At 34.1% G+C, this 22,302-nt stretch overlaps 1 protein-coding gene across 5 annotated transcripts in view; it reads right to left on the reverse strand.

Annotated features, from left to right (window-relative positions):
• Positions 1 to 22,302, reverse strand: part of LOC149807888 (protein phosphatase EYA1-like) — a 365,190-nt gene that overhangs the window by 67,455 nt on the left and 275,433 nt on the right. For all 5 annotated transcript variants that reach the window (XM_089971692.1, XM_089971683.1, XM_089971677.1 and 2 more), the window contains 4 exons: positions 20,766 to 20,995; positions 15,444 to 15,539; positions 14,196 to 14,254; positions 4,239 to 4,413 (listed from right to left, as the gene is read on the reverse strand). In XM_089971692.1, the coding sequence (XP_089827818.1) occupies positions 4,239 to 4,413; positions 14,196 to 14,254; positions 15,444 to 15,539; positions 20,766 to 20,995 (560 nt within the window). The remainder of the gene's footprint in view (positions 1 to 4,238; positions 4,414 to 14,195; positions 14,255 to 15,443; positions 15,540 to 20,765; positions 20,996 to 22,302) is intronic.

Consider the following 22,302-nt stretch of genomic DNA (forward strand, 5'->3'; position numbering starts at 1 on the left):
ATAATATTTAATTTTCTTCTTATCACCAAAATATCCATCTCTCAAATTAGGCTGCACATTACTGGGAGATAATATTTCCAAATAAGGTAAAAGTTTGATGTACCATATTCTGAGGAATAGACGCAAAGGAACATGACCAATATACTCTAAAAGACTTGAAAAGAAGCAGACATAGTTTAATGCCCAGGCAGTTTTGGTTTTATATACTATTAAGAATGGCCTAAGTCAAGGCTGGCTTATTCAAAAACTTAAAACTTATTGGCAGGCATTTGATAAAAGTGATTTGTCCTGCACAAAATGCATACCATTGCAAACTAGACCCACCCATTGCAAGCTGCATCCACCCATTGCAAACTGCACCCACCCAGATCTGCTACTGCATAATGTGATGCTAAATCAGGGTTTCCGGAGACACTAGAGTCCCCTTCACCTGTGATACCAAGCAAACAGCAGAACCTGAACTCCAAGTGCAACATTCAAAAGGGTCTATTTATGCAATCTATTGAATTATGACTCAGAGAAACTGATAATAAAAACAAAAACCTACCTTTCATCATAAAAAGTTTACATTTTGCTGAATTTTTTGAGACAAAAAAAATCTGTAAAAATGAGCTAAAATTTTCAGTACATCATAAAAGGTTTATGTATGTTTACTTTATTCTGACAAAGCAAAATCATGTAAAAACAGACCCACTTTTTGATACATCTAGGAAAGTTATTTTTTTTTATATAAAAAATTTGACACCAAAAGTCAATTTAAAAAAAAATGACCCACCTCTCAATACATCCTAAAAAGTTGCAAGCTCTGTGATAATAATAATAGAGGTGTGAAATGAACTGTAGCAAAGTTCAAGTCAAGAAAATATGAAAACTGTAACCTAATTTTGTCCTGGCTCAGACATAGTGTGTGGTTGCTCAAAATGCAATAAACATAAATAATGTGTAACCTAAACAAACAATATTAGTGTCTACCTGTAATCTGAAATATGGCCAAAAACAAAAATATGTGTTTCTGGTCAGATGAGTGTCCCTTTTTTTTAATGCCAACCCTAGTACTTTTATCACCATGGTAATTAATTAATTAATTAATAAATAAATAAATAAAAAAAGATATTGATTTGTGCATCTACCTGAGCCAGTTTCGCACAGTATTTGAAGTGCTTAGTACATTATAATTATAACATATATGATGTTTTTTCTTTAAAAAAAACAAAGTACCATCCTACCTTGATTTTAAAACCAGTGCAATAGTGTATATTTTTCTTTTGCTTAATATGAACATATTTTACTGCCTGGAAGACACCTAATCGTAACTGCAATTAAACCACAGGTGTACAAAACACTAGCATCATGTTTATTCCCCTATCAGTTAGTAAAGGTAATACACAGATCCTGTGAACTATACATGTAAATGCTCAAATGAACTCTTCCCAATGCTGCGTGTGCTGCGTATCAGTCTGATATTTACCTTTTCCTGTATAACCTTTGCACATACACATTCATCAACATTTATATTTGTCTAAAAACTGATACAAATGTACTTCTTTTGACCAAACGAGTGAATTTTAAATAAACTTTTCAATACTCAGATCACTGCTATGTTAGATCTACAAATGTGAAATTAAAGCATGTTCAAAAATACCTGTAAAAGGCTAAGGTATTTTCATAAAATTGGTATGCCAAATTCATTAAAAATATGTAAACAGATGCCAGATCTGAATATATGCTATTGACAGCTTTGTGTGTGATGGATGTTTATATATGTAAATGAAGGGGTGTGTGTGTGTGTGTGTGTGTGCGCGCGTGCGTGTGTGTGTGTGTGTGTGTGATTTAGATTTTTATGTAACTTTAAACATTTTTCAGTCATATCGCTACGATGTCAACAGTATGGCAGTTTATAACGATGTCTATCACAGAGGCATCATGCTACAGACATGTAACATCATGTTCCACTTAGTCACATTACACAGACACCAGTCCTAACACTAACCTCTTAATACCGAGGACTAGCAAGGCAGCTGCTAGTACTATTTTTATAAGTCTTTCGTACAACTTAGCTGGGGTTCGAACCCATGACCTCTCACATCTGAGATGGATGCTCTAACCACTCAGGCCAACCAGAGCAGTCTCAATGCAGTAAGGAAGGAACAGTATATGTGCATGTGTACACAGGTAAATATATGTAAAATATCTCAGTGACCTAATGGAATTGGAATGTACTGAGACTTCAATGTTACTTCTAATGCCAATATTTAGTAGTTACATTAAGTCTGTTATTGTTCCAGAACGGAATAAGAAAAACTCCTTACTGTCAGCTGGGTATGTTTAGTTATTCAGCTGTCAATATAATGTAAAAGATTCACCTGATATGGGTGTTCATTATCATGTCAAAGGTTAATTTGAATATGGAGTCCATATCTGGTCAAGAATTACTTCTCTGCATATTAATTAACTGCCAAATCAATGTCAGTTAGTCATCAGTGTACTTGGCAGTTATTGTCTTGTATGTGATTGTAAATTAAGGTCATCCTCCACATCAGAATTTTAATTAATGAACTCTGTTTACATAGTTTGTTTTGCAACTTTCAGTCACCCCTTGAAAACATACCTATTGTATAGATATACTGCCATTTTTATGTAAAATGTTCTTGCAAAATTAGTGACAAAACTAAACTTGTATGTTAATTAAAATTTTGTACTAAAAACTATCAGCTTTAAGTGCAGTGTATATCAGAAGAATAACTTAAAAAATATATCTTTAGTATTTTGAACTCTGGCAAACAGGAAGTTCAACACGTACATACATTCATCTTTTTTAAGTAAATTTTTATTATTATGAACATTATTGATACGAATATAAATTTCTTAAATATTTAAAAAAGATCTCCAAAATAAACTACATTTTCATTCAGTCTCTTCTAATGTTAATGAACCACAGTGTAATGTGCAGCATGGTGCCACTATGACCTTATCAGACCACCATGGCTTCCTTCACAAAATATATAATTCATCTCCTCCACTCCTTACAAATGTCCTTGTTTGTACTGTCTTGTGAATTTGGAAAAATACATCAACTTAAACTCAATAAAAAAAGCCTTATTAACTCTCTCCCTACCTTATGGATGCAAGAACCCTGGGAAGTACTGGTCAGTCAGATTGGGGTCAACCTGTCAGGTCATGACCCCTGCAAAGACCAATTATGCTCAAGCACAGGGACACTGAAATTTATTGAGTTTAACTCTTTTGACTGTGCCCCTAAATGCCCTGAGGAGGGGGCATCCATGTCCCTTGCATGTGAGGAGTTCTTTCATAGCCTGAAATTTATTTGGATTCCAAAATCAGGAGAAAATTAGAGGTCTGCCCTGTGCCAATAAATCTGTCCATATTAATGTCAAAGGCAGGAAGAGAAGCACACTGTTTAATCAAGAACCTAGACAAATTCTTTATATGGAAAATGTTGAAGCCTTAATAGGATTTTTATGATCTGGGGAAACTGTTTACAGAGTGGGTGTTTGTAAAATTAAGAAAACTAATTTGATCTTGTGGGTCGAAAAGCTTATGGCCATAAGAAACAAGCAACTCAATGAAATTAAACTAAAATACTCTGGTCAAACTACAATAACCTGGGCAACACAAGTTAAACCAATAAAAGTACATTATTACACAGCAAACCAGTCCAAATTGGCAGACAACTTATATTTCTTAGACATGATTTTACTTTCTTATATTAAAGCGTTTTTCATTTATTTTGCAATATTTCAAACAAATTTAATTTTTGTACAAGCTTCCATTATTGGTAGTCTGAAACCCTAATTCTCTTATGAACTTTGAACACTGACCTGCATTGAAACAAAAGAGCCTGCTATGAAAAATATAAGAATTCAAAGTTGTGCGTAAAAAAAAAAAGATTGGATGACAAACCAAAAAATTAGGATTTGCTAGACTGTGTACTAAATTACAAAGTGTATCAAAAATTATACACAACGAAGTTATATAGTTTTCCCTTACTGTAAGCCATCCCAGTGTAACACTAACCCATTTATAAGGATCCCATTAATATTAATAGCAAGATCTACCCTTAGGAAAACGTCGATCCAATGCACAGTATGCTACACATAGACTTTTACCGTAATCAGCAAAAGTAAAATGACGGATTCCGAGCACTGCATCAGAAATGTTTGTGGAAGATGGCATTACTTTGTCGGAAGTAAAAATTGTAATACTCAAAATCCAATTACCTCTTGAATCTGCCCCATTGGTAGCCGGTGGGAGGTCAAGAACATATGTCTGTGATGAAGGCACTGAAGTGGACCCTGATGCTGTTGTAGTTGGAAGATACGAATATGGAGAAGAATAACCATAGGCACCGGCAGCTGCTACAGGGTTGTATGGATTGTAGTAACTATCGATTGTCTGAAAACACACAAGCATCACAATTATTATCTTTGATATCAATAGTCAGCATGCATCGCATTATGTCACGGTACCTTATGCAAAGAGAAATCATAAATCCAGATGACACAGTGGGTTGCAAAGTAAAAACATACATTTATTTCTCTCTCTACATAAGAATCATTGAGAAAACCATTAATTGCAGTAATAATTAACTTTTGTTGTTCATGGAATAGCAATCCTTGTAGATCTTTAAAATTCCTCTGAATCAGAAAGCTAAATTTATGTCATTCAAAAGCAATAGCGTCCTGGATAATTACCTAAAATGCAAAACAAATTACCTACATGCAAACCCAATTACCTACATGCAAACCAAATAACCTACATGCAACCTCAATTACCTACATGCAAACCCAATACCTACATGCAACCAATTACCTATATGCACACCTAACCTAAATAAACTGAGCTCAGTACAAAACAGTTTTCAATGAACCAGGAAATATAGGTTATTAAAGTGACTTAGTTTTCACTAATGTCCATAGTACTTTAATACATAAAAATGTGACTCATGAAAAACTATCCATTGGAGCATCCGTCCAACTTCTGATACTATACAATGATGTCTGCTTTTCCACATTATTTAGAGAAATAGTCAGGCCAAGTCTTTGTATTTGAGAGTTTGTCAGAGATAAGAAAAGAATAGCAGTTCACTGGTAAAATCATATTCTTTGAATTTTTAAACTTTATACGTCAAAAAGAGAAATGTCCATTTTAAGTGGACAATCTGCTGCATCATGTACATTTATGATCTATCTAATGCATAACCTGAAAGGTCTCACTGAGTTTCATTTACATAACCTGTTACTATGCATGAGACATTGTGACGTGTGCATGTGGAACCTCTACTGTCCTGCTTATTCATCATTTGTAAGGAAGCCACAATATCTCAGTTGGTAGGGTGTTGTTTTGATGCTCAAAACTAACCAAGAATTTACAGTTCATATTTTAAGAAAAAATTTTTTTTTTAAAAAATATAAAAAAAAATCAAACCTTAGAGTCTGTAAAGGAAACAATTTTTTTTATTTGCTTGGTCAATTTATCAAGTAAGAAAACTTCTACTCGTGTCGTATATAGTTAAAAAAAATTCTCACTGCAGGACAATTTGAAAGAAGAAATCTTCCTCTTCTTATCTGGAGACAGCTGAATATCCATAATAGATAACAGTTTTGATAATGTTATTAGAAACATGACTACACCCATTAAAATTCACCGAGTGAAAATCTTTATATAAAACTATTTTGCACCAGAGATATATCATTCTGCATAATTATTTAAAATCACATGTACTAAGAAAACCGGTGACTTAAATTATAATTTGGATACTGTTACTGTTTACTATTTAACAGTCTACAGCAATATGGTGACATTGTCTGCTTAAGATCTTTGGGTAAACGTACCCTACAAGGTAAAGGTATCCTACTGGGTAAGGTAAAGGTACCCTACTGGGTAAGGTAAAGGTATCCTATTGGGTAAGGTAAAGGTATCCTGCTGGGTAAGATAAAGGTATCCTGCTGGGTAAGGTAAAGGTATCCTACTGGGTAAGGTAAAGGTATCCTATTGGGTAAGGTAAAGGTATCCTGCTGGGTAAGATAAAGGTATCCTGCTGGGTAAGGTAAAGGTATCCTACTGGGTAAGGTAATGGTATCCTATTCGGTAAATTAAAAGTATCCTACTGGGTAAGGTGAAGGTATCCTGCTAAGTAAGGTAAAGGTATCCTACTGGGTAAGGTAAAGGTATCCTACTGGGTAAGGTAATGGTATCCTATTCGGTAAATTAAAAGTATCCTACTGGGTAAGGTGAAGGTATCCTGCTAAGTAAGGTAAAGGTATCCTACTGGGTAAGGTAATGGTATCCTATTCGGTAAATTAAAAGTATCCTACTGGGTAAGGTGAAGGTATCCTGCTAAGTAAGGTAAAGGTATCCTACTGGGTAATGTAAAGGTATCCTACTGGGTAAGGTAATGGTATCCTATTCGGTAAATTAAAAGTATCCTGTTGGGTAAGGTAAAGGTATCCTACTGGGTAAGGTAATGGTATCCTACTGAGTAAATTAAAAGTATCCTAATGGGTAAGGTAAAGGTATCCTACTGGGTAAGGTAAAGGTATCCTATTGGGTACGGTAAAGGTATCCTAATGGGTAATGTAAAGGTATCCTGTTGGGTAAGGTAATGGTATCCTACTGGGTAAATTTAAAGTATCCTATTGGGTAAGGTAAAAAGTGTACACCTTGACCTGATTTTAAGTAGTGTATACCTTAACCTGATTTTAGGCAAAAAGTGTACACCTTGAGCTGCAAGTGCACTATAGTACTCACTCTCTATAATGCTGTTTAATGGCACAGCAGCACATCAATGACTATTTCGTGCTGATGTAATGGAATTAAAGTGCTTTGTCTGTGGACACAACATAGCAATTACCGAAACTGGTTGGAGAAGGATTTGGAACTATGACCATTTGGTTACGTGTCTAAAACTAAACCATTACAATTCCATAAACAGTGTTATAGCATAGAATTATAACCACCTAAGGTGAGCTGTGGGAGCTCAAATGGTATGGAATCTGTTAAACCCAATTTCAGATGATGCTATTTATATTAATACATGTATTATGCTTAGAATATACAAATTTTTGTTGTAGATGGTCAATAATTTACAAAACTGTTTGCCTTCACCTAATACTATCATCTCACACCATCATTCTCTTTGCTATGTCTTGCAATAAAATTAGATTTTGCAAATGAGGAAATTTGTTGCACATTATTTTAAAAAAAATGGAAAATCGGAAGGGGAGAACTCATTAATACTGTCTTGTTGGCACAGCTGCATTCTTCAGGATAATTACGATGTTTAAATTTGGCACTTCAATTTTTTTTATGTTAGGTACGAAAGTTTTTGTGAATTTATTTCAAGTTTAAAAATAAAAACATACACTCTAAAAATATAATTTCATGCCCCTTGTATCAGAACCATTTTGCTAATTTTCTTTATTGTTAACTGACTGATTGCAATGTCAAAATAAATTGGACTAAATGAAAGCCATAAAATCAATGTAAAAAATAATTTGAAAATGTGAAGTCCAAAAAAAGTAGCATAAAAAATAATGTAAAAAAATAACAAAAAAATAATTGGAATAAATGAAGTCTACAAAAACAATGTCAAAAGTAACTGGAATATGTGAAGTTAGAAAAAATGTCAAATATATAAAGAACACCCTCTTTGTAAGATCCTTATTATAATACAATTCCTCCTTTTGTAAGGTTCACAAATTACAAAGCAGTAAAATTATATGAATGATGTACTTCACTGTAAGGCACTCTCATTATAAGGCATTATACTACATAATGTACAGCAGTATACAACATAATGGACAGCAGTATACTACATAATGGACATAATACATAATGGACAGCAGTATGCTACATAATGGACAGCAGCAGTACACTACATAATGGACAGCAGTATACTACATAATGGACAGTGATATGAGAGAAAACTTTAGCAAATTTAGTCATTTTGCTACAATGTCTGCAGTGTGGCAGTTAATAGTTACATCTAGCTCTGGGGCATCTTACCACGGTTATGTAGAATCATGTCCCATCCGGTCACAGACTGACCAGTTCTAACAATAACCTCTTAATGCTGAGTGTCAAGCGAGGCAGCTGATAATACCATTTGTATACATCTCTGCTATGACTTGGCCAGGTTTCAAACCTGTGACCTCCCACATAAAAGTAGAATGCTCTAGCCACTTACGCCACTGGAGTAGTCACTGTAAGGCATACTCCAGTACACAATTTGGGGTCAAGGAAAGATACATTTTTTCTTAAATGATAAGATGCATGTGCAATGGTTTAATCAATTTTCCTGCCAATTTTATCACCGTCTTAATACCAACATTTTTCCATTTCCGCTATCAATCATATGAACTAGACGTACAGCTGATGGATATTTATAGAAGTACTATTGACCACTTCAGTTATAAGCCATGGCACTGCTGGCAGGAAAAGTGACCATACCAATGGTCATACCTAGTAATCACAATTATTTCTCAGCTTGTGCATGCTCTTCATATACGTATGCATACACAGGATTCAACAGCACATCAGCACAATGTTGGCTATATGGTGCTGATTAAAAGGCAAGTTTTTAAATTATACTTATAAAATAATGCACATACATGAAGCAAAATGAGATAAAATATATAATGAAGTTAAAACAGGTATATAAAAAAGGAAAAAGGAAAAAAAATTAAGATCCTAAGAATATTGGGTCACACTTGTCAAGGATTTCCGTAAAAAAATGTTTCAAGTAATGTAATGATATCATTCTACATACAGCTTGGTAAAGCCTGGATTTGAAACTGACAATGATATGAAAAGGTCCACTGTAAATCAGTCAATATTAAACAACTTGATAATCTATTCTGAAACAAGAGCCCCTCAAAGGGATTAACACTCTACTGTCAAGTGTTGAAACCATTTAAGATATTCTTCCGCAATAACAAGATTTTCAAATTAGCTGCTGTGCTACACATATTTGATTCAGCTCAGCACCATTTTCATTTAGAACCATGCGGACATCATTGTAAGTGTTTTGGTAAAAACTGTCATAATGATCATCCATTCGGAGGGAGTAGTGACAAAACTTTAAAGACATCATGGCCGCCATGATGGAAGTACAACTACCACAATTTTGATTTTTTTTCCAAAACCCCATGTTGATATATCCATCCAGATGGTAGAGTAGAGATAACAATATTTTCAAGATATCACATTCAAAGCAGGAGTAGAAATAAAGATTTTCAAAATGGCATCTGTAAATATTTTGTGTTTTAAGTTTGGTTGGTTCAAGAATGTAGGCCAAAAATGTATAACACTATGTGTGTGTGTGTGTGTGTGTGTGTGTATGTGTGCATGTATGTATGTATGTATGTATGTATGTATGTATGTATGTATGTATGTATGTATGTATGTGTATATTTTCTCTCCAACATAAATTATATCAGGTTGATCAAATTCGCAAAAGGACAAGATCTTGAAAAGATTACAAGTGGCAAATATAAGTAGTACTTAGCTAACGTATTGACACAACAAAACATCTAAATATATACAAATCCAAATAAGTCAACAAATACATACAATCCTACAAATAAATACAAATACATACAATCCTACAAATACATACAATCCTACAAATAAATACAAATACATACAATCCTACAAATACATACAATCCTACAAATAAATACAAATACATACAATCCTACAAATACATACAATCCTACATATACATACAAATACATACAATCCTACATATACATACAATACATACAATCCTACAAATACATACAATCCTACATATACAAACAAATACATACAATCCTACATATACATACAAATACATACAATCCTACAAATACATACAAATACATACAATCCTACATATACATACAAATACATACAATCCTACATATACATACAAATACATACAATCCTACATATACATACAAATACATACAATCCTACAAATACATACAATCATACAAATATGTCCATATAAATAGCAGAACAAAATATCATTTAGTTAGTATGGCAATGACCTTTAAAAAATAAAAGGTGAAGATGCTAAAATTCTGTGAAAGATATGCAAACAAATTATAGTTTTAAAAAAATGAAGTAGAATCCTTAAAATGTACTATATAATCTTTAATTCTTTAAAAAGTCCTATGATTTTCATGGGTCGTACATTATCAAGAAGATTACTAATATAGTTTATTAAAATAAAATTGTCTCTCTGGGTGGAATCTGATGCACTCAACAGGAATGGGTTCATCTGTAAGTATCCGTGAACTGTATCACTTCTTTTCTATGTAAAAGTACATTTTCTCATACATGTACAGGTTTAGTCTCCATTCAGAAAAGTGAACCAATTAATTTTAATACCCCATTCTCAACGATGTGGGAAGAATCACAAATATTTCTTGTCAAGGATTAAAGCCATGTGCATGATATCCTTCACTGTCAAATACTACAAGCAACATTTTGGCAAAGAAAAAACATATAAAGGTACAAAATGTAATTGTACCTACCAGGCATGTAATGAAGAATTAAATGTGTCACTGAAAGCCCATCAAGTTATTTTAAGCTTCTATTTCAGAGCAATTAGCTATCAGCTATATGGAATTTATGAAAGAAACTTCTCAGCAGTGAATACAGTACATACTATGACCAATATAAAAAATCAACTAAGTAAGACCAGGTGTTCTTTCTGTTTAATAGATATAAATTAAAACTCTCCAGTTTATGTTGACATGCATCATTCTTATGAGAGATTCTGTCATAGAAAAGCGATGAAGATGGGTTTTTTCCTAAGCAAACAAAAAGAGCATAATGTTTATCTCCAATCACCTGTTTTCCTATGAAACCCAATCTGGATAGTTGGAAGCAAAGGAGTGAATAGGGTGACAGCCAGGTCCCAATTTATAGTCATAGCCCAGCAAAAACTTGACAAGCATAGCAATAAATGTCTCCCATATAATCATGAAAAAAGCTTCCAGTGAAAAGCCCTAAAGGCACAGGTACCTATACATTTATATATTAAAAGTAGGTGGACAAAGTTTGTGATAAAAATTTTGAGACCATTTCAAATTGATAGTATCAAATCCAATTACTATAACTGTTACATCTGATGAAGACAAAATCTGACTGAAAAAAACAGCCTGAGTGTGAACATGCATTGTGGGTAGCAGATGAGATCTTAACTTTCCCAGATATATTGGCACAAGCTATGCCAGAATTGATATAATTATTTATGATAATCAGATCATCTCCTTCATCAGTATTGTAAACAAATTAAAAGTTAATATTCTCGCATTCTAAGATGTTATTTACTAATTTTTCCATGGTATGATGGGGTGGGGGTGGGGAGGTGGGGTGTGTCAGCCAGAAGCAATAATTTTGTAAAGCTCAAAATAGCCATAAAATTCACTATTTTTTATATAAAAATCCAGACTCTATTTATGATATTTTGGTGAAAATATTTATGGTCAGAAAGAATAAGACATGATGGATAAATTTTGGAAAAAATGTCAAGTAAATGAAAAGAACTTTCATTTAATTTTGTTAAATGCAGATGGAGTTCCGTGACTGCAAAATCCATGGAGTCACAAAGTATATTTACTTACCCAAACTGTATCTGTAACAATTATGTCGATCATTTTGGCATCTGGTCAATTTTAAAAATTCTTTGTCAATACTGAATTGATATTACACCCCACCCAACTGGTTTTTTTTTTTATACTCCTGACCAAACCACTATACAAGTGGTATAACACAGTCTTTGTACTTTTGTTGTAGTACACTGCATGGGTTTGAAAAATCTAAAAAATAATCCTCTAGCTCGGGGGGGGGGCAAACTATGACACAAATGCCACAAGGTGGCATGTCAAGAGGTTTTGTGTGGACAGCAAAGGGCAGCCAAAAATCTTTATTTTAACAGTGTTACTCTTTTACTGGTGGCATGCACTCATTCTTTTTGTAATTAATCTAGAAAAAAGTGGCACGCTATGCAAAATACGTTGCAGACCCCTACCCTAGCTCCATTAGTCAAGTACTAAAATATATAACTTGCCCTGAATTCGATGATGATAATGAACTCGATTCTGCAACTTTGTGACCATTCCGATGCAAACTGTATGTAATGGACAACCAAATTCAGTCGATATTCCTTCTGATACATTTGGATTAGTATTGAAGAGTGAGACTAAAACCCTTTTACAAGCATGATGAAAACAAATATAAAACCATCTTTGAGGAGAAAGTGCCGAGTTTCAAAGAACAATGTTGAAAATATTCTTGGCAGAATATCTTTTCCATTATAAAGAAAAACTAGTCAGCACTGAATCAGCACTTGATAAACTGGAAAGAATGACCCATCAGAAATGTTCTCTTGCTTTTTTTGAGTTGGGTAAGTGAATTTCCAAACTTTGTACTGCAGACCTGCCAACCCTGGCGAGTCCATCTCAGTAAGACAGTTGACTTTTGTTCCTTAAGACTGACCAGTAAGGTGCAACAAAATATCAATAATTGCTACTGTAAAGCTGGAAAACGTAGGGTAATCCGACCACTGAAGTCAATGACTGAGATCGACAACTTCATCAATGAAGCTGACTACTGTGTACCTAAAACCAATACGGGAAAGCAGTCAATCAGGCTTCTTGCAGCAAGTTCCATTATTCAAAAAGCATATAATTTGAGTTCTTACTGAAAAATGATTTTATTATGACTATATACGCAGGGGGTAAATCCGACCATGTTGTAGCTTATTCCGACCTTTGATATGTGTAATTCCGACCACCATATGTGGACCGTACATATACAAGTTTCATCTATAAGATACAATGATTTTGTTTATCTTGACAGATTTAAAAGCTTTAAATTGTTTTTATTTTTTTTCAGACAGAGAGATAGCAGACAGAAAACATTGTTATATAGATAATTGTGGATGTTGTTGTATTGATAATTGTTGTTATTGTTGTTCTAGGGTTTAACGCCATTTTTCAGCACAAGATAGGCTATACATGGCGGCCAGTATAACTGGTGGAGGAAGAACCCTGGAAAACCTAGGGAAGAACCACCGACCCACGAGAAGCTACTGGCAGGCTTTCCCATGTATCCACGCTAGCCGAGCCTTGGGCTCGAACCCACACAGACAGAGGTGAGATGGCAGTGATCCGGAATGGTGAGTGCTTTAGACCACTCAGGGCCCCCTACTGATAATTGTGGATGTTGTTATAGAAATAATTGTGGATGTTGTAATAGAGGTAATTGTGGATGTTGTTATAGGGATAATTGTGGAGAGAAGTAGACTTTATTTACCACTTGTACAGTTGCACAAACTTTAGTTCCAAACCTAATGCAACTCAATGGCTTGTTGCTATCTCTCACCTTGACCTAATTCTTGAAAATTCATTCTCCATTTCAAATGACAACAGGCAATCATATCTCTCGCCACGAGACATACTCAAATTGGCACATGATGTCCAATAAATGTAACTGAGTCCTTTCCAGCTTTTATTCACAAGAATCTAAATACTTCTTTTTATTCTTCTGTGTTAATTATTAACACTTTTTTAGAAGCTTATTTTCCCTTTCGTCTTAACAAGCATCACTTTCTGGACACCATTTAATTTTTTTTATAATCAACAGTTTGATCATGCAGACCCATTGCATGAACAAATAGGTGCAGTTTAAAGCATCTGGGGTGCTGCTGTAAAGTTAGTCTGGTTCTCCGACTTATTTCACTAATCATAAAATGAAACCTGGATCCATATCAAACATGGATGAACCGATTATCTGGATTTTTCGGCAACTAAAACTTTTCTGCAGTTCTTGCTTGTATGCTACAAGTTCGTATTTGAAATGTAATTTTCTTAAGACTTGCGTCAAAATCGTAAGAGTTGGCAGGTCTGGTACTGCTATACTATTATGAATGAATGTTTAGCCGATCATAGTCAAAGATTATTCTTACTCTTCACATCAAATTAATAAACATGTCTCTAAAAATATTAAAATTGCTAATTGTCCTGCAACCATAGTTTCTTGGTATTTTGTTAGAAAATAGTTGCTCATCTGTACCACTCACCAATAGTCTGAATGAGCTGATTTTTTTTCTCCCTTCTGTCTGAGTAGAGAATGGTATCAAGAGTAAAGGTAAACAAAGGTAAGCATGTGTGCTGACTTACCGGTTGACTGTATGATGAAGATGTACTTGTGGTGTTGGGTGATGTGAAGGGACCTGCACCTAAAAAGGAAAGGCATACCAGTACTCTGATTACACTCTGATTACACCCAAAATCCATTTATCTCACAACAATGATGTAGTCATTTTTAATGTCACAATTAAAATTAATTCATCAAACCAATTCCACAGTTTTGCATGGCCATGGTTTGCCTCATTTATTCAAGATATAACTAAAACTGTTATAATTTTGTTAGCACACAAAGAAAAAAATAATTAACAAAAATAATGTTACTACTATCCATCCAACACTGTATTAACGTGATGTGAACACTACAACCATATAATACAGGAATTCGACATCTGGATTTCAGGATGAATATTGTTTATTTTTAAGACAACATTTTAGATGCAAGGGATTCATCTCTATTTGATAAAAGAGGAATTGTGATATCATGATATGGGCAATAGTTACTCTTTAATTATGATATGGGCAATAGTTACTCTTTAATCATGATATGGGCAATAGTTACTCTTTAATCATGATATGGGCAATAGTTACACTTCAATCATTATATGGGCAATAGTTACCCTTCAATTTTGGAAAACAAAAATGTCTACTCAGGAACCAGAAGGTACAACCTTGAATTGGCATCCATCTTTAATAAAAACTAAACACTTGTAGAAGACAACTTTTTCAAAAACTGAGACCTTCATTATAAAGTTTAATGACTCTAAGTTACGTTGAAAAGACTGGTCTCTCATGCATTAAAAAGGCTGACTTTGAAGTACAGTTTACAGAAACAAATATGACTATGATTTAAATCACATATTTCATTAATTGCTGTACCTTCAAAAAAAAACAACAAACATTTGTGAAACTGAATTTTAAAAAACTCCAACAACTATGTCAAAAAAGTAAATATTCGCAAATATTGTAATAAACAAAGGCCACTGGTCCTGTCTTGTTTCTGACACCTAGTGGTAAGGCTAAGAAGACAATTTTTATGGTTTAAAGATGTTTATCTGGTACGACCAGCAATTGCCAGTGATGGCCATATGTACTCGTCTAGTGAGTAATTACATTATGAAAACACTTAATTGTAGCAAAAGTGCATTCGAACCTAATAGGAATATGAATCAATCATTGAAGACAAAAAGAAATTAAATTTTGTGGGAAGGTACATTACAACATTTCTGATCTTTGTAAATTAAAAAATCAAAAGGAATGCAATTGTTTTAAATTACTCACCATATGGAAAACCCTGTCCTGATTGGTTGAAATTTGGTGCATAACTAAGGTAATTAGACGGATTCATAGCCTGGGCACTTTGTTTAATATTCTTAACTGAAAATAGAAGTAAAGCAAAAATAGAAGTAAAATTATTTTTCAAATATATCAGTAAGATTATGAAAAAGCATATAAAAAAAAGTAAAAGCTAAAATGTCATACAAGCAATAGCCCCCCTCCCCAAAAAAAAATGATGACAAAAAGAAATAACTAAAAGCAGCAACAATAATTTTCAATATATACACTTTCTGTAAAAAGACCTTGTTGCTACGTTACATGATAATTCTCTGTACTTGTAATTAGTGATATGATATTTCATGTGGCAACATTTGTTGCTCAGGACAGTCTGCAAAAGATTATACCAAATGTAATGGCAGTAGCCATGTTTGAATTTCCCTACCATGTTTTGATTATGAGAAAACAGCTGTTTAGTGTGTTTAAATGGCCAACTTTCTCACTAGCAGCTGTACTGTTGTAACTGAAAATGGAAACAGGCCTAACTGAATCTTCCAAACCCCTTCAGGATGTGCTACTGGGCAATCAAAACGAATCTTCCAAACCCTTTTAGATGTGCTACTGGGCAATCAAAACGAATCTTCCAAACCCTTTTAGATATGCCACTGGGTAATCACTGACATTTATTCATTACATAACAAAAAGCAACAAAAAAAATTAAGAAATAAACTTTCTTGTTCACTGGTGATGCAAGTTTATTATAATTGTTTACTATCAACAAAAGTCTGTCTGCATGTACCATATAAACTTGCTTGTAAGTTAAGCCTAACTGCAATCTGCACAGACCCAGATCTGTCATCTTGTAATGTGCCGGCAGATCTTGGTCTATGCAGTTTATTAGGAGTAATCAGTAGAACAACAGAGACCATGATCTGCCAGCACATATGCAATGATGGGTCAGTGTCTAGACTGTTTGCAACTGGACCAGACTTTGAAGCCAGTATAAAAAGTACCAGTCAGGAAAGGTTGGAACTGTAAAACAATTTTCCTGTGAATTGATTCCTCATATGTGCTTGTCAGACTGTTTTTCCAATTCTTATTGTATACGATGTTATGTATTGTCCGCCTTCTCAAATATCTCCAGCATATGCATTGTTCACTTCAACTAATATTAATGGCTTTGACAACATTCTACAAGTTTTGGCCATCTCGCAGAATAAAACTTAAATTTTTTTTATTTATCGCTTGTGTCAGATTGTAGATTTATGCTGTGTCCATGTCAGTGTAGATATAATCTATTAATGCTAAACCCCCGATGACAACAGATAAGAATAAGCGGAGTATACTAACATTCCTAAAAGAAAAAAAAATAGAACATCAGCTTTTCATAGATCTGCAATAAAGATTTCCTGCTGACACTCACAGGTGATCATTGTGGACGAACTATCTCGCTGTGAAACCTTTCATAAATTTATGTCATGATTTAAATGATGAAGAATATATTTTAATTTAAATGATAGAAGATATATTTTATTGGTGTGCCACACTGTGTACCATATTCACTACTGTACAGAGTAGTGCCAACTGCAAATAGTCACAGACCCAGATCCGCAAATAGTCATAGACCCAGATCTGCCATCAGATCTGGAGTTTCACTATTCACATTTAGCTTTAAGTCAGTGGCTGTTAACGCATGGGTTGCCATGCTGTTTTGAGTGGGTTGCAGAGATAAACCATAATAATTTGAACTTTCCTACCCAAGTGGCCATTTTTTAACATCTGATGGGTAGCATGGCCAACACCATCAACCTAATCTGGTCATTGCCCAAAAATGGTTTAAGCAGAATGACTAAAATGGCCCAAATCTGCAAGCACATAATGTGACCACAGATCTGGAAGATGATATCTGCAAGAAATCTTAATTCATTAACCCCTGGTGCCTGGTTTACATGTCAGGAGGTAGTACCCTACTTCCGAGCTCTATAGCATTAAGGTCATTAAGATACAATAAAGTGGGTGGTATTATAGAAGGTAAACAGATGCAGCTCTACAATGATATCAAATAATGTGGACTTTTTAGTTGCACTACAAAAATACAGAGGGAAAATCATAACTTCTTGGACCTGATTTTTTTCCACCAAAAATTTGCCTGTTGTCAGAATCCGATTTTGTGTCCAGATTGGTGACTTTCTGGCCTCAGATTGAAGGTAGACCAATCTGAACTGCACACAGACAGGCGAAGCATGAGCCAAAGAGCCAATAAAAAATTACCCTTCTAACACAACTAGGCATTAGGTTCACCAAAAATCTATTGGAAGTCAATGTATTAGGATGTATGCAGAAAAAGCCCCCAAAATGTGTTTCCCACTCAGTGAAAATGACGAAAACCTCCACAGGTTAACGAGTTAAGCATAGCTAAAATTGTCAACCCTGTCCTGTTAGCAGATTAAGTAAAGACAGATCATGGTCTACGATGTGCTGATCTATATATTAATAACATTAAACAGTCAAAAATATAAGTTGAATACTAGTAGTGGACTTGCTGTTGATGTCCAAGTAATAGTATCTTGTATTAATCATCCAATCCAATCATAAAATGACTTGCAGAAAGTGACGAATGACATCATGTGGTCACACATGTTGTGATGGCAACACAGTACCCTATTCTGGTGACTCATCTGTACTCCACTTTTTGTATCCTACTGCTGCATAAATTGACTGGTGTTCATGTACTATCAAATATTGCATGTGTATGAATATTAAAATGTTAAACAGCTTACAGACTTTGAACAATTAAGGGAATATTATAACCCACATAAACATCAACGTGACAGGCCAACTTATCTCCAGGTGACACAATATTATTTTGGAATAAAATATCTTTTAAAAAGAACAAATAAAAAAAACGTCATTCATCATCATGAAGCAAATACAAGTACACTGCATGAAAAAAGCAAATACAAGTACACTGCATGAAAAAAGAAAGTACAAGTACACTGCATGAAAAAAGCATGCACAAGTACACTGCATTAATAAGCATGTATAGGTACACTGCATTAATAAGCATGTACAAGTACAATACATGAAATAAGCATGTACAAGTATACTGCATGAAATAAGCATGTACAAGTACACTGCATTAATAAGCATGTACAAGTACAATACATGAAATAAGCATGCACAAGTACATTGCATTAATAAGCATGTACAAATAAACTGTTTGAAATAAGCATGTACAAGTACACTGCATGAAATAAGCATGTACAAGTACACTGCATTAATAAGCATGTACAAGTACATTGCATGAAATAAGCATGTAAAAGTATACTGCATGAAATAAGCAAGTACAAGTACATTGCATGAAATAAACATGTACAAGTACTTTGCATTAAACTCTTGTTCAAGTAACATCCTCACACTATAGTGGGTATCTGAAGCAGCCAAAGCATTGTCAAGAGATTTCGTGATAAGAGTTGTTGTTGTTGTGGGGTTTAACACCATTTATCGGCACAAGATAGGCTATACATGGCGGCCAGTATTAATGGTGGAGAAAGAACCCAGGAAAACCCCCGAACGAACCACCGATCCACAAGAAACTACTGGCAAGCATTCTCACATACCTACATAGGCCGAATCTGAGACTTGAACCCATGCAGACAGGTGAGATGGCAGTGATCTGTAATGGTGAGCACTTTAGACCACTCATCCACCCCTAGCCCCCTTTGCATTATGAAAAAAGGCCAGTTAGAAAAGCAGCTACAACGATATAGTGGAAAGTTTGTTGAATGAAACAATACTAAAGTGAATTCTGGGTGGCTAGTGATCTCTTTTATATTATAGCATGGGGTTACTGGTTAATAGTAGTGCAAAGTAAGGGCAATCCCGTCTCACAAGCCAAGGTTTATGAATGACAATGAAACTATTTGATCCCGTTTTATTTCGTAATATTATTTAGAAAAGGATAATAAGTGAACTTCAAAAAATAGCGTATAATATCAACTATAATATGTCAAATTTTTCAAACTTTGAATAAGGCAATGATCAAAGCTAAAGGGGGACATATCAGTTTACCCTAATGGGCTTGGGCACCTTATCATTACATGTAGATAATGCACCTTATATTAATTCTGGGTTTTCGATGATGTTCCAGTAAAACATATTGGTGATCCAGGTAAGGCACATTCAATGTACTTAAAATTTTTACCATTTTCATATGAACTCTTTCAGTAATCAGAGTGCCCTGGCATTTCTTTTTAAAACGTGTCTTCCCTGGTCTTCCATGTAGGTTTATATGGAACAACCCGAAACAAATTTCTATGTAAATAAGCATATTTCCAATAAAAAAATGTCCTTCGAGATGTCCACATATTTTTTCTTCATCTGTTTGTAAACAATGTGTCAAAATCTCATCAGCATATATTATTGATTGTGTACCATTCTAGAAGAATTAGCATATGTCTCTTACAATCAATGACTATTTGTCAACCAGATCCTGTTGCTTTTATACAAAATTGACAGATGTACAATTTGAGCGGAATAAAACACGGATTAGGAATGCAGATTCAGATTTGGGAATCTGATTAACCAAAAGATGGTGTCATATTTTATATTTACCATGGATAACAAAGCTTTAAGACATAATGAATTCTAAGAAAACTTCAAGAGACCTTTAGTGTGTTTGTAGGTTTTTGTTTCTTACTGGTAGTCATAGGATAGCTTACTATTTCATACTGCTAGATTCTAAAAAAAAATTTAACTGTTCATTTTTACACTGACTGTACCAAATGTTTTCACAACTTATATTAGTCTTGCCAAGTGGGATCTTTTATAGTGGCTAAAACGTAAGAAAACAAAAATGAAGAAAAAAATAAATCAGTTGATCACTTTAACCTCGTAGGAAAGGCGCAAGGAATGTGTTTTGAACGTGTCATCCATGCATCTTACGTTGCACAAAGATATTAATAAATATAAATCCTCCACTACCATATATTTCCTAGGAAATACTGAGGCACAAGTTACGAGCTGGTACAGATATAGATAAAAAATGAGTTAGTATTTTAAAGTGTGATAGTTTTTATGTCAATGAGAGTAACAACAAATTTTGTCACAATTGGATGAGGAGGTGTCTAAAGTGTATGAAGTTTATTGCCTGTCTTATCAGTAATCACTACAAACATTTGATTCCTCAGTTCACAGCTGTTGTGGAGTGATGATAGGGTCAATTATCCAAGCTCCAGAGTAATTTAATCAATTTTCAAGCTCTTGATGAGTTCAGATAATAGAGGTTAAACGTATTTTCACACCAGGTAAAACAAAATTCACACTTACTATCTTGGACTGGATATGTGGGCATTGCGTAGGGGTTCTGTGCGGAAGGATTGGGGTAAAATGCCTGAAAAGATGCGGCATTCTGATTTCCCATGTATGCCTGCATTGTGATAGTTGTTGTGGGACTATTATCGCTACTTGATGATGAACTGTCACTAGTTCCTATTGCTGCCACTGATGTTGTTGTTGGTGTTGAAAGAAGATGTTGATATGTTGTTTCAACACTTGCGCTGAAATGTGGAAAGAAGAACAAGTCATAAAATCTATAAACATCCTGAAGGGAAGATATAGATATATTTTCCTATGAAACATGAACTTCCAGAACCGAAATAAAGAACTGGGGAAGAAAATTGTAAGAAGCATCATGGTTAATGAATAATGATAATGACAGTATCGCATTTTTGTTGGTCTCATATAAATGTGCATATAAAATTGTTCTGTGTGAAATATGATCCAATAGCTTTGGGCAACAGTAGTAATGTATTGTATATAATTGCTTATGTCAAGTCCAACTGCAAACAGCACAGACCCAGATCTGTTATCTCATAGTGTGCCAGCAGATCTGTGTCTGTACAGTTGATTGGAGTAATCTGTTAAAGCAAACGGTATAGACCCCTGATTTGCAAGAAAATTATGCTATGGCAGATCTTTTTAGTTGGAGTTTGATTTAAGATATAAAAGGTTATATGCAGTATTTGAAAGCGTCAAACCTCCTTCAAAGATAATGCTCTATTTCATGAATCAACTAGATTGTAAAATAATTAATTTCCAAACTGACCATCAATTAAAACTAATAGAAACGTATAGATCTGTGCAAATTTAATTTTATGATTCTAAACTAGAAACAACAACAGCAAAAATATTTGTGAAAATGAAACATGACAAAAATTAATATTTTTGGGATCGACACCAGTAATGTATGCATGAAGTTTTGGTGTCACAAAGAAATTAAATGGCATTTTGAAAACGAAAGTATAAAAACATCTGACCTGCTTCATTAGGTTGAATTATTCCATTAGTTGCAGAATGAATGAATATCCTGGAATTTTTAATTACACAGTACTGCCATGCATTCAAAAAATAATTTCTGAACCCTTGGAGTTCAACACCATCATTGGATGATTGGATAAACAAAAATGATGAAAAACTACTTAAAAGACTTAAACCTTTTTTTTTTTTAAACAAATGCCAGGATGATAGACTAAATCACAATTTTATACAACTAATGTCAAATAGGGCCAAACTTGAGCAACTCCGACTCTTGGAGAGCTCTGCTCTTTCAAATAGATGATTAACCTTTTTACAAAAGAGAGCAACACCTGAGCATCAGATTCCATTTTTGAACAGTTTGAATTGTATCAAATATTAAGCTATAGCTAAATCATTCAGAAACAAGTGCATTTGTACAAAATATGATAGGCATAAAATAGGAAATGAAGACATCAACTGAAATTTTCTCAGGGCTTTATCGCATTCACTGAGATTTACGGTGAAATTTTAAACGCATGATGCAGTAATTTAAGGTCACAAAAGATTC

The sequence above is a fragment of the Sinohyriopsis cumingii genome, chromosome 1 (genome assembly GCF_028554795.1).
Source record: "Sinohyriopsis cumingii isolate HCF-2022 chromosome 1, ASM2855479v2, whole genome shotgun sequence".
Lineage (NCBI taxonomy): Eukaryota > Metazoa > Mollusca > Bivalvia > Unionida > Unionidae > Sinohyriopsis > Sinohyriopsis cumingii.